This window comes from Oncorhynchus keta, chromosome 2, assembly GCF_023373465.1.
Source record: "Oncorhynchus keta strain PuntledgeMale-10-30-2019 chromosome 2, Oket_V2, whole genome shotgun sequence".
In the NCBI taxonomy this organism is placed as follows: domain Eukaryota; kingdom Metazoa; phylum Chordata; class Actinopteri; order Salmoniformes; family Salmonidae; genus Oncorhynchus; species Oncorhynchus keta.
Window position 1 is genome coordinate 75,691,045 of NC_068422.1, and position 13,905 is coordinate 75,704,949.

Consider the following 13,905-nt stretch of genomic DNA (forward strand, 5'->3'; position numbering starts at 1 on the left):
TGCTGCAAAGACGGTTGTCCTTCTGGAAGGTTCTCCCACCTCCACAGGGCAGCCAGCTCTAGGAAGAGTATTGGTGGTTCCAAACTTCTTCCGTTTAAGAATGATGGAGGCCATCGTGTACTTGGGGACCTTCAATGCTGCAGACATTTTTTGTTACCTTTCCCCAGATCTGTCTCGGAGCTCTACGGACAATTGCACTGTCTACTATGGGACCTTATATAGACAGGTGTGTTGCTTTCCAAATTATGTCCAATCAATTGCATTTTGCACCGGTGGATTCCAATCAAGTTGTAGAAACATCTCAAGGATGGTCAATGGAAACAGGATGCACCTGAGCTCAATTTCGAGAATCATAGCAAATGGTATGAACACTTATGTAAATAAGATATTTATGTTTTTAATTCTTAACAATGGAGCATAATACTTTGTCATTATGGAATATTCTGTGTAGATTTATGAGTGGAAAAAATAATTTAATCAATTTTAGAATAAGGCTGCAACGTAACAAATTGTGGGAAAAAAAATCGATTGGTGTGAATACCGTATGGGAGATTATGAACCTGAGCATCCCCCACCATCAACAAAACAATAAATAATGGAATATCGCATCCCTCCAATAGAGATCCAAACACATCTATGCTAAGGCGCATTGGAGCCGTACTGGTGGCTCGTGGTGGACCAACGCCCTATTTAGACACTATATGTTGGTGTTGTCTTTATTTTGCCAGCTACCTGTATGTTCCACAGGCCATAGGCTCAAAGGCTATCTTAGATTCATCAGGAAATGCTATATAATTTGTAGTTTAGGCTACTGTGGGTGACGTCATTACTGCAGGAAAAATCGTTCAGTTGAGTTTTGGAATTTACGTGTGATGGACTATTGTTTAGGAATGTTAATCTTCTCAAATGCTGAAATCTTTTCAACGCATTCCTTATGTGTAATTACTGTAGCTGCACCCTTGTGATGCATAACAATACTGCGCTTGATTGAACTGAATTGGAGAACCATGTTTTACGCACCGCATTTGATTCAACCACAGCCAACCACGCACGCTTTGGTATGTCTACCCCCCTTTTCGTCGGCTAAAAGTGGCACAAAGACGCGCTGGCTTTAGGACTTTTTACAAGTTTGGTCTTCCCCTTTAAAAGTATACAGCCCTAGCGGTGATCATTGGTCTGAAAACTCTGCGGAGGGGATTAGAGCATGAAATAGCTTGAACAAGAAGCCGGGATCATGGCGGCACCGCTCGGGCGGGACACTCTACCTGACCACTGGTCCTATGGAGTTTATCGAGATGGCAGGGTCTTCTTCATCAGGTGAGCATGCACTGTGATGATTTAACTTTACGTTTTACTGATGAAATGGGTTAATTGTGCAGTTATTCACGTTATCCTCGTCCAGTAACAGGTGTCTTTCTTTCAGTGATAAAACTCACAGCACTACTTGGCTCCATCCTCGTACGAGTGAACCTGTCAACTCTGGACACATGATACGATCAGGTACGCGCAGGAATGAATAATACGATATTTCATGACTGCTGTACACATTGTGCTTTAGCCTACCGCTTCTAGATATGTATAGATTCACGCAGCCCGTTGTATTCATGTTTTAGATTTACCACTGGGATGGGAAGAAGGATTCTCGGACGAGGGGGCCAGCTACTTCATTAAGTGAGTGCAGCTTTATGTTGTTCATGTATGGGATGTGCGTGACTCCAATAACGTCCGATTCGAGCTCAAATAGCTCATAGCTGTAGGAGTATTGTTGTGTCGGTAGCACGCTTGAAGGCATGCAGTCTTTTAAATGCATCAATTGCAGCGCGTTGAGCAATGATGACGTTGCAATGCAAACCATCACTTTCTTTCTCACGGTTACACATAAAAATACCCCAGGTGTTCATGGATACAATGTTGCACTAGGACAGAACACATTGGTTTGTTGATTAGGTTTTCTGAATGTCACAGAAATTCAGAGAGCCTATTGCTCCTGACGAGCCCTTTATGAGACCACTATTAGGCTACATGCTGAACGAAAACACATGCTGTATAGCATAGCATAGCCTACAACTTCATGCAAATGTTTACTCAGGGATTCCTGCTATGTTAGGCTATTCAGGCTTTATATCATACACTATCTTGCAATGTCATTGCCGTTTTAAGAGTTTTTTTCCCCATGATCCTGGCCTTATTTTATTACAGCAAATTGGATGACTGTCATTCATATTCCATTCACCCAGTTCAATGTAACAGCAATAGGTTTAGGCTACTACATGATAATAAAATTTTCCCTATACTCGTCATGAGGTTGCTACAACTTAGCCTATGTATTGCACACAGGTCAAGAGACAAATGAGGTGACAGACAGTGACATTCAATACAGCCCTGCACACTCTTGCTTGCTGATATAGGGTGTAATCATTAGTCCAACAGTTACAAACTAGAGTTTCTGTTGGACAAATTCAGGTATGTTTATCCCTGTTTTGTTCAGTTTGCTTCCGTTTTAAGATGTTTTTTTCAACAGAATAGGTGGAATGAATACCCACACCCCTGACCATGCGTTAACACAGTTCACTTCCATAGCAGGCACATTGTGATCATTCTAGCATCTATGCACTCTCCTCTCACCTCTTCCCTTTGCTTCTGGACTTCAATGCACAGCACATCAAGCCAAACCTCTACACACAGCAACATCGTTGTCACATATTAGCTAAAGTAACGTCATAGTCAGCATAGCTAATTGAACTGACACGTTAGTAAACCCACTTCAATAATACAGTAACGTTAGTGTACAGTCAGTAAGCAGTTACACCGGCGGGCCCCGCTGGAATTAAATTAGTAAAACCAAAAGCTTACCTTGACTTGGAAGAGTTCCATGTGTTGGATAGTCATAGCCAGATAGCTGCCATAGCATCCCTCTGTTTGAGCAGGGTGTTCCAGTAGGCTAAACTAGCTAGCTCAGTAACTTTAAGTGAAACTGAAAGTGAAAAAATATTAAAATGACAATCTCCTCTCTATTTCTCTCTTGCTTCTCTTTCATTTTGGAATAAGTTATTTTGTTCAAAACTGTTCAACTACTGTCTTTATCTCTCTCAGTCAACTACTCACCACATTTTATACACTGCAGTACTAACTAGCTGTAGCCTATGCTTTCGGTACTAGATTAATGATCTAATCCTTTGATTGGGTGGACAACATGTCAGATCATGCTGCAAGAGCTCTGATAGGTTGGAGGACGTCTTTCGGAGTTGTCATAATTTCTATGGAAGGGGGTGAGAACCATGAGCCTCCTAGGTTTTGTATCCCAGAGGAGGATGGAAGCTAGCTGTCCTCCGGCTACAGCATGGTTCTACTGGAGACCTTCTTTGCAAAATAGTGTGTTTTAATCAATTATTTGGTGACATGATTATATTTAGTATAACTTTTTAAATGTTTTACCATTTTTATGTCCTCCCCTTTTTTCTCTGAGGAGCCTCCACTGATTGCCAACCACTAATTGTATTTTTCAGGACCATTTTATTATGGTTTATTAAGTCATTTATCTATAGTTTTGTAAAATCATAGACTGCTGTCTTTACACTTTTAGCCTAACCTATGCATCAGTTGCCTATGCTTACTTTAGGTTTCAGACAGAAATTACCCAGGCCTATTATAAACCAGCACCTTGAAATGCATTTCCTGTTATTTTGACAGCAATCCCCAAAGGTGAGATGAATGAAAAAAATGTTTGCGTTTGACCAACGTAACCTACTCAACAATATAGGATTAAGGTCATGTTTGCTTATCTTCAGGATCTGTAGCTAGATAATATCCTACTTTTAATTTACTTTCTTACTATTTAGAGCATCTGTGTTTGAGGAAGAGAAAGTACTGAACACACACATGATGCTGCTTTACCACACACACACACACACACACACACACACACACACACACACACACACACACACACACACACACACACACACACACACACACACTGATGTGATGTAATTTCCCATCTGTCCCACGGATACGCCTGCATGGAGTGTTTGAACATGTATGGTTATGTTTTGCATCACAATATATTGTGATTTGATTACAGACATCACAATAGGTTGACAGGCTATATTGATGCTCTGTTGAAGTTCTCATGCCAATTAACTCTTGCTTTCTGCCCACATCATTTAGAAAATAAAGGGCAATGCCAAGCAGGACTGAAAGAAATCTATTGAAATTCAGCTCACACCCTCCAATACGCAATACCTCTACTCTCTCCATTAGCTGTGTGTGTGTGTGTGTGTGTTGTGTGTGTGTGTGGCTGAGGAAGGGGCAGGAGAGGGGCTTGTGTGTCTGTGACCTAATGGTGACAGAGATGTATAGCATGATTACAGTCTTGAGGCAGCGAGAACAGGATCCCCAAAGTCACACTTTCTCTATACAGAAAATGATTATGGCTCCCAAAAACCAATCCACCATATCTACCAGAGCATTCTGTCAGTCTTTACCTTTCTCTTGGCTACTAACAGGCTGTGCTATATTTGTATAAGTAACATTAAACCACTCACTGTAGAGAGAGTATTTTATTTGTTTACCCAGACACTCAGTAGAGAGCCATTTGCATTATCTAGCTGGCTATTTCCTTCTGCAGTGTTTCACATCATGATTGTTGATGGGAATCAACTCTGTAGGCTCTGGCTGCCAGTGTGTAGCAGATGGGTCCCTGGAAAAGGGAGAAACACACAGAGCAGATAACAGACCACTGAAAAAGAACTGATTAAGTTAACAATGACAACTGACAAGTCTACTTTTCCTAGCCACGTGCTTATACATCTGCATTGCTTGTTATTTGGGGTTTTAGACTGGGTTTCTGTATAGCACTTTGTGACATCTGCTGATGTAAAAATACATCTGATTGATTGATACTGTAAAGCAAGTGTAGACATAGAGAATGCATGACCATTGGTCCCTCATTGTGAACCAATGGAAGGAGGACTCCTCCCACCATTGGTGGTTTCTGGTGGGTAGCAACTCTTTCAGAGTTATTAAACCCAGAGGTGCAACATTGCGGGACTTCCGGGAACACTTGTGAAACAGACCAAACGGACCAGGCCGGGGTTTGAGAAGGGAAAAATGCTTCCTTCGTTGTTCATTTTCTCGAAATCTAGCAGCACATTGAGCCAATGTCATCAGTAGTTAGACAAATTGACACATTTTCTTTTTTGTCAAAAACAACTTTATATCGAAGGAGTGTCTTTAATTTGACTTCCTGCACATGCAGAGTTTGGCGCAAAATGACTGTTAGACCCGATGACGTTTTTCTACGCATGAGCTTAGCTAGCTATTTCTATTGGAGAAGCAGTTTTAGCCTTCATACTGTACTGTCTTTGAATCAGTGTTTTCCATTAGCACCGGCTGTCAGCTTATTAGCCAGTTAGTCTCATTTTCAGCCGCCTACTTTTTCCACTTCATTTTAACTAGGCTACTTTTCATTTAACAGTTTCAATTCGCTAGTCCGTCGAGCCCTCTCCTGCAAGAATGAACAATATGCATCTTCTAGCGATCTATTGATGGGATCGGTGCCTGTCAGTCAGAAAGCAAGCAATAATGGGGAAACGTAGCAGAGAGGAAGAGGCGAAGGGAGAGGTTTCTCTGTCACCAAAATCTGTCCAAAACAAGCCCAATGCATGTCTGTGGGCTTATTTTGGACCTAAGCTTGTCGCCTGTCTTCCCGCCTTTGGGACAACTACTCCCATTGTTAGGGTGGAGACATGAGCATCTCCTCATATACAGATCTCTGGTTGCGGTCAAATTTCTTACAGAGAGGAATGATGCTTGTGAATTTGCAAGTATTCAGACCCCTTTTCCACATTTTGTTACGTTATAGCGTCAATCTACAAACAATACCCCATAAAGACAAATCAAGAACAGGTTTTTAGAAATGTTTGCAAATGTATAAAAACAAAAAAAAACATACCTTATTATACCTTTGCCATGAGACTCAAAATTTAGCTCAGGTGCATCCTTTTTCCATTGATCATCCTTGAGATGTTTCTACAACTTGATTGGAGTCCACCTGTGGTAAATTCAATTGATTGGACTTGATTTGGAAAGGCACACACCTGTCTATATATACACAGATCTGGGGAAGGGTTTGAAAAATTGTCTGCAGCATTGAAGGTCCCCAAGAACACAGTGGCCTCCATCATTCTTAAATGGAAGGAGTTTGGAATCCCCAAGACTCTTCCTAGAGCTGGCCACCAGGCCAAACTGAGCAATCGGGGGAGAAGGGCCTTGGTCAGGGAGGTGACCAAGAACCCGATGGTCACTCTGACAGAGTTCCAGAGTTCCCCTTTGGTGGTGGGAGAACCTTCCAGAAGGACAACCATCTCTGCAGCACTCCACCAATCAGGCCTTTATGGTAGAGCAGCCAGACGGAAGCCACTCTTCAGTAAAAGGCAAATGACAGCCCGCTTGGAGTTTGCCAAAAGGCACCTTAAGGACTCTGACCAACTTCACATCTGGAGGAAACCCGGCACCATCCCTATGGTCAAGTATGGTGGTGATAGAATCATGCTGTGGGTCTGTTTTTCAGCGGCAGGGAATGGGAGACAAGTCTGGATCAAGGCAAAGATGAACAGAGCAAAGTACAGCGAGATCCTTGATGAAATTCTGCTACTGAGCGTTCAGGAACACAGACTGGGGCGACGGTTCACCTTCCAACAGGACAACGACCCCAAGCACACAGCCAAGAAAATGCAAGAGTGGCTTCGGAAAACAAATCTCTGAATGTCCTTGAGTGGGCCAGCCAGAGCCCGGACTTGAACCCGATCAAACATTTCTGGAGAGACCTGAAAATAGCTGCACAGCGATGCTCCCCATACAACTTGACAGATCTTGAGAAGATCTGCAAAATGAGAGAAACTCTCCAAATACCGGTGTGCCATGCCCCTGTGTGTGTATGTTGCGTGAGTCTAGCCATTAGCGATGATGTTAATGAAAACAGTCTTCTGGTAGATGGAAAGGCTTTCCCAAAAAACATTAAATGTTAACTGCAAAGTAGCATATTCTTACCTGGCAGAATGATATCATAATTATTTTTATCGATCCGATCGGTATTTGTTTTGCAAACTCATCACTTTTGCTACAAACACAGCTAAACAACAACCTCTTGCTAGGTGCACACTTAAATTAAAGGGTAATTACACCCTCAAATCCTCAAAAGTGGTCTCCTGATGTGGTTCAAACATTGTTGTGAATTTCGAACTCCAATTAATTAATTTTAATTAAAAAAATTAAACCCGGACAAACAACCTTTTTAAAATTGATTTACTCTTTTTGTTTTAATAAAATGTATAATTTGAAGAACATTATTTTGGCATATATTGCAGTAAAACTGTAACTAAGATTTCAATCTCAAGAGACAGGTTAAATGTTTAAAAGGTTTAATGTTCTCTTTACTTAGAAAATAGTTGTGATCAACTAGGCCTAGCCCTAGACTGTCATGTCTGCACCTGCTCTGCCTCTCTGGTGGTCGAGGCCGTCAGGCTGCTCATCATTACGCACATCTGTCACCATCGTTACGCACACCAGCGACTCATCGGACTCACCTGGACTGCATCATTTCATTGATTGCCTCCGCTATATCTGTCACTTCCTCCATTTCATCACCCAGGCCACAAAAATAGAGCTCTTTTGGCAAAAAATGTTGAGCGTCTGGCTGGCTACTTTTTCTATTTGTCTGGCTACTCTATGTACTTTTGGAAAACACTGGCAACTCTGTCCAGTCATCCTCCTTTTAGTTTGCCTCACTTGCCCCAATCAGAGAGCCTGCCATAAAATGCTTTGTACTGCTATGGTTGTATTCTTGTTTTGTGTGAATAGTTTTTTGAATGTAGGAAATTATTGGGAGCAAACAGTCTGTTCCAAGCGGCACACAGCACAAACATGAGCCTCAGTATAACACGATTGTGTTAATATTGTTAATATCTCCTGACTCAAAGCAGTTGTAATAACAAATTAATAACTCATTGATAACTAATGAAAGTGTTCTGTGGTTGCAGACAGATGCTTTCTAGTGCTTAGCAACACTGGTGTGGATTGGTGGATGCCCATTCAAGTCTGGTGTGTTCCTCCGTAGTCTCAGACAGACTTAGTCTGGTGGGACCGTGGCAGTATAACTCATTCAGCACTGATATCCATGTCCTCCCACCTGCCAACTAAACAGCCCAGTGCAAGATCATATCATAGATTGTCTGTGCCGCTGTCTTGCTCCCTATGTTGCATTGGAAATGTGTTACTCTGAGATGGAGGACTCGTAACACAGACAATTCAACGCACCTTATGTAAACACTATAGACATGACTGAGGCAGGAAGCTGGCATTCAGACATGTGAGTTTTTAAAAGGGCAAAGAAAATGATTGCAGAAATGTGTTATAGCTGACACTTTGATTGTGTGCTGCATGAAGGGAGTCATTGTGCCCGTCTCTCTGGCCGCTGAGAAAAGAGAACAACAGGCCAACCCGGAGATCTATGATGGCCCAACTGTCAGCCTGGCTGTAAAATCAATTGGTTATTTGTTGCTGAAATGACTTGATGGAAGCAAGGATGCTGTTTTGGTCTTCTTCTCTGGCACTAGCTGGACATTGTGTCTTTGTCATTGTGCTGTTTTAACATTGGTGGGTTCGGTAACAGCAGACGACAGGGACAGGCCAAGTCACGACTGTCCTACAACCCTCTTCTCACATTAGAATTCCCATAAAGTATCGCTGTGGTTTCAACACAATTCAAACTTGACACACTCTTGTGTTCTTTGTTCCACTCTACTGCTACTTTACCTAAGGTTAATCAAATCAGTTAGTTACTGCAGTGTAGTTGCATGTAATTACACCAGGTCCGGAACTGTAGTTTCCAAGTAACTACATGTGCAACCAAGGACTTTTAAAATGTCTTTAACCATTTAATATGAACATGTGTTCATGTCTTGGAATAGCCAATGAGAGATGTTGAGTTTGTCCTTGTGCTGTGCTTGGCCTCTTTATTATGCCTCATTGGAGAATCATTCATTTCTGCTGATGTGGCTTCTGTTATTTTCACCTAATGGTGGGCTCTTCAATACTTCACAGTGGAGTTTAATTTGATTTACTGCCATCTTGGACGGCGCCATGTGTCTTTTAAGGTAATTATGGGCGAGTCGTTGAATGCATAACCCACCTGCCTGCCCGGTCACCCTCGCACTCAGCTAATTAAGCACCATGAGTGGAGGCATAGGCTGGTTAATTCATCAAACCTCCAGTCTCTCAGAAATATGACAGTCAACTGTGAAGTCAAGCCAGATATGACTGATAGCTCCTGTCTAAAAGAGAAACTATTTTTAAACCAGTCACATTTACTCCATGACTGACATAGATGTGGTTGAGGTTTCATCCAAACAGTAGCACTTTAGGTTGAAGTCTCCCATAATCATTGGATGGAGCTGTCTGTATAGGTTTTTGGGGTCCCCCCTCCCCCTGCTGTCCATGGAGCATGCTGTGACAGGCTGAGCGGAATCCAAGTCCACATGGCGCTGCCGTGACAACGGTCTGCTGGTTGTGTAGCAGGTTGCTGGTGGAAACCAGCGGAGCTAGAGTACAAAGAAGGGATTGTTGAGACGGGCAGCGCGGTCGTCGTGAAACTCACATTCATTTACATGTAGTACATGTACATGTCAGTGGAGGAATGGAGGTCTGCCTTAGTGCTCTCTAACATGGTGGGTTAGTTAGATAACCTCTCCTGTCTCAGATTGGACCAGGGCTCTTTAGCTGTTACTTTAATCTGGCACTATATTCCTGACTTGCATTTCTCTAGAATTCTTTCTACTCAGACTGAGAGAGGTATTTATTTATTGATAAAGTCAACTCTGAAGATATGAATGTTCTTTCACTTTGTTTTAAGTAGCTACACTAGAGCCTTTGAAGTGGTTTTCCCAGTTTTTCCCCCAGAAAACATATAGCTGGAGCAGTCGATGCTTTGGGAAAAGTGCAACTCTATAGCTCCCCCAGGGGAGAAATGATCCAATTGAGGTACAATGGTGTCCTGTTGGGACAATGTTGCTATTGTTGTTTGGGGTTTGCAAACCTGCGGGACTGACAGGGGGAAGTGTACAATATCCATATAGACCCACACAGACTCCCTCTCTTCTATATCCCTCCACTTTTCTACCTAATAAAAATGATGGTTCCATCAATCTTTTATTATTTATCTCAGATCTCTGTTTATTTGCCACCTCCCTCCAGTCTTCTAATTGGTATAGTCTGTTCTGTGGTATAACGGCACTCTGGGAAGAATTAGTTAATTAGCCGTGAAGTGAAGCAAAACACTTTAAATGGAGATTAAAGGCAGCTCAGTTTCCCTACAGGTGTTTATCTCTAGGCTCCACTAATAAAGCATTCTCTTTCTGCACACAGCAAATCCACGCTTCACCGGTGCAGAGATCCAAGTCTCCAAGTGAAGGAAGGCTACAAACTAACGTCACAATGCTTTAGTTGACCTTTGGCCTCAGCATACCAAGATCCCCTTGTTCTGAAGGAACATGTGTTTGAATGGTAATGATCATCTCCGTCAATGCAGATGACAAGGTTAATCTGCTCAGCAAACCTAGTCAAGTGTAGCAAATTCAACAGTTTGACGGTTACACCAGTACCTGTATTCAACTCTTGAGTGCTTTTGAAACTGCCAAAAATACCTTTGCAATTCAGTGCTGACTTTCAAACTGCCACAGAGAGAGGAAGAACTTTAGCTGTCCTTTGTACTTCTCCTTTCACTGGGGCTGCTTGACCCTAGTGGATCAGTTTTTAATGGTGTAAAAAAAAACTACTTCCTTTTAAAGTGTATCCCCAACTGTTCCTTTCATCCTGGTGCCACAGGAAGAAAGAGTCGTGTTGAATCTTTCTGGAAGGTAATTCTAAGGAAACACACTTCTATTTTATTCTAACAGCAACGTGTTGACTGCTGTCATTTCTGTCTTTGTTATGACTCAGTGTTGGCAGGTGTGGTGTGCTTTCTAGGAAAGCCTATATTCACCACAGACACAGAATGCACTTTCATTACTTTAATCATTCTGGCCTCATAACAGTTCAATTGACCACCCAGAACTAAGTCTTGATTCCCTCAGGTGAATGTACTGTAGGTAAGGTGGAATTTGTCCATTAATGTCATGTTTGTTCCAAGGACTATGGAATTGATTGAAATTCCGATATTTCTGTGTCAAGTGGCAGATGGAGAGATGACGGGGGAGTGATAAGAATCATGCCACTGAATACCAATCAGACACAACTCCCTGTACCTGTATCAGCCGCAGCCAAGCTGCTCTCAATGCAGTAGACTGGTGGTGGGTTTAACTGCTGTTATCCCGTTGAAACTAATATAAAGTTGAAAACTCCTTTCAAAGAGCTGTTCATCTTCTCTCATATGCAGAAAGATTGACCACAGAGTAAACATCCTCTTTCTGTGAAGGTATTTTATTCCAGGTTATATGAAGCAGTTATTCCCCCCTGGGATTTGGGCCAATAATCTATAGTTTTCATAGTCCTTTCTCTGGCTAGTCTGAAACGATACTGCTACCCACTCTTACATACCAGTAGTGGTGTTTAGAGGTTTCATGCTGAGAAGTGGAATTCCACAGTTCCCACTGCTCAACCCTGTGGCTGTTTCATTCAGCCCAGGGCATCTATGAGCGGTCAGACTGCAGGGTGGCTTAAAGCTGTCTTTTCCATTTGTTTCCAAGTACACAAACATCTCTGTATGTATTGGCTATGATGGCTACAAAGAATCCTCACCCCCTGTCTCTCACACTTCAGCATGTTGGTGAGATGTGCTGTCTGTCTGATCCAGTGTGTAAATAACAGTCCTTGTTCTACTCCTCTCTCAGCTGTTTGTTAAGACCATGCTGTGACCTTCACCTGACATTAGTGATTCTGAGAGGGTTTTTGTCTCCTCTCTTTGTCTAGCTCCCCCCAGTGTGTATGTCAAGCTCTCCAAACACTCTGGAATCGCTCCTTGCTATGCTGAAGGCTGTAATCAGTGAATGACCGGGCTCTTCTGCATTGTGTGTCAACCTCCATTCACCTGCATGCCACTCACCACCATGGCATCAGCAGCATTACCAGGCAGTCACTTTTCCATCCCCAAATACATACTTGGATTTGTTAGGTGATACAGTATTTCATCACTCAGCTAAATCAAAACAAATACGTCTCTTGTGTAGCTGGTCAACTTTCATGTAATGCTGTTAAACTCAGAAGCACTTTGACAGTCCGTGTGTGGGCTGAACTGACAGCTCTAGCGACGTGCGTGTGATGTTCCCGAGAGGAGAGGCAGGATAGTCTGGCCCTCTCTCCCTGGCTCTCTCCCTCCCTGATTTTTGGAGAATGAGGGTGTAATGATTGTTCTGAAGTTTTGGAGGCAGTAGGCAGAGGCTGTGGCAGGGCCCTTTGCCATGACAAGACTTTTGAATGATTTCCTGTTTTGACAGAAGCTGTTTCCAGTGGAGCTGCAGTAGAGGTACAGGGGCTATAGTGCTCTCCTCTCTGAGAATACTCTACCTGCTGCAGAATGAATCATTTATCCTGTGGAAGTGGGAGAGGAAACAATGTGTTAGCTTAACACTGCCCCTGAGCACGTAGTCTGTCTGAAGTTATTGAAGATGCCAGGATCCATTCTAAAAGAAATTACATCAAATAGGGGCTTATATTTGTCCTGTTTCACTGCATGTACAAATGGAGCAATCAGGGTTAAGTGTCTTGTTCAAGGGCAGATTATTAACAGGTTAACATTAATACTAGTAAATAATAAATAGGTTTTATAAAGCACTTTTCAAGGAGCCATAGATGTTTTGGTTACTCCTACTGTAAGGCTGTTTTGTCATTAGTCACAAATACACTGGTGTCATGTCTAAATGCCCATCCAGGTCTCCAGTTTCCACATTCATCTTGTCCTAACCTGTGTAATGGTTTGAACAGCCACTCAAGGCCAAGGCGTTAGGAACACAGCTGTCATGTCATGTTCGTGGTGACTGATTAAAGTGATGGCAGTTTAAGGACACAGACAGGGTTGGGGGTATAACTCTGCACTGAATGAAAGGGAGCAGGACAAAGAGTGGATTGAGAGGCTGTTACAGTGGGTGGCTATGTACTGCAGAGCTGGGAAACAGGCATTCCATCACTCACCAAACTGACATTTGATATGTTTAACTCTGGAGCCTGCAATGAATACATTAACAGTTGTCAGGGCAGAGATGAGACAATCTTCTTCCTGTGGTGAGCTACATTATAGAGGATGGGCCAGTCATGGGCCAGACGGTCAGAGACAGAGCAGGGTGGCCAGCAGCAGGGCAGCAGAGGAGAGGCTAGTGGGTCCAGGATGGGAACCTGCTGCAGCTGCATACCTCTTGGTCAGGAGGCTAAATGCCTGGCTGAACATGAACAGGTACTGCTGGAACTGGAGGCTGCCGGACAACACAGGGAGGAGACCATAGAAGAAGAAAAAGACAGGGAGGGGACCATAGAAGAAGAAAAAGACAGGGACGAGACCATAGAAGAAGACCGGGAGGAAACTATAGAAGAAGACCGGGAGGAAACTATAGAAGAAGACCGGGAGGAAACTATAGAAAAAGACCGGGAGGAAACTATAGAAAAAGACCGGGAGGAAACTATAGAAAAAGACCGGGAGGAAACTATAGAAGAAGACCGGGAGGAAACTATAGAAGAAGACCGGGAGGAAACTATAGAAGAAGACCGGGAGGAAACTATAGAAGAAGACCGGGAGGAAACTATAGAAGAAGACCGGGAGGAAACTATAGAAGAAAAAGGTGCAAGGTAATGCCTCAGATTCGTTCGTCAAAATATATTACGATAACACCTTGAAAATGTATACACTTTCATTGTAAGCTG

At 42.8% G+C, this 13,905-nt stretch overlaps 2 protein-coding genes across 10 annotated transcripts in view; both read left to right on the top strand.

Moving 5' to 3' along the window:
• The first annotated feature begins 569 nt into the window (after positions 1–569).
• Positions 570–11,033, top strand: LOC118362904 (pleckstrin homology domain-containing family A member 7-like). The gene is made up of 4 exons (XM_052483860.1): positions 570–1,317; positions 1,424–1,500; positions 1,614–1,671; positions 10,423–11,033. The coding sequence occupies exons 1-4, from the start codon at positions 1,235–1,237 to the stop codon at positions 10,502–10,504; spliced, it is 300 nt and encodes a 99-aa protein (XP_052339820.1). The 5' UTR covers positions 570–1,234; the 3' UTR covers positions 10,505–11,033.
• Positions 11,034–13,118: 2,085 nt separating this feature from the next.
• Positions 13,119–13,905, top strand: part of LOC118382066 (pleckstrin homology domain-containing family A member 7-like) — a 163,476-nt gene continuing 162,689 nt past the window's right edge. For 2 of the 9 annotated variants that reach the window (XM_052483554.1, XM_052483562.1), the window contains exon 1: positions 13,122–13,830. In XM_052483554.1, coding sequence (XP_052339514.1) covers positions 13,292–13,830 — 539 coding nt within the window. In that variant the 5' untranslated portion in view covers positions 13,122–13,291. Of the gene's footprint in view, positions 13,831–13,905 lie in introns of all 9 variants that reach the window. The other 7 variants (XM_052483584.1, XM_052483604.1, XM_052483545.1 and 4 more) reach the window with 6 other exon arrangements.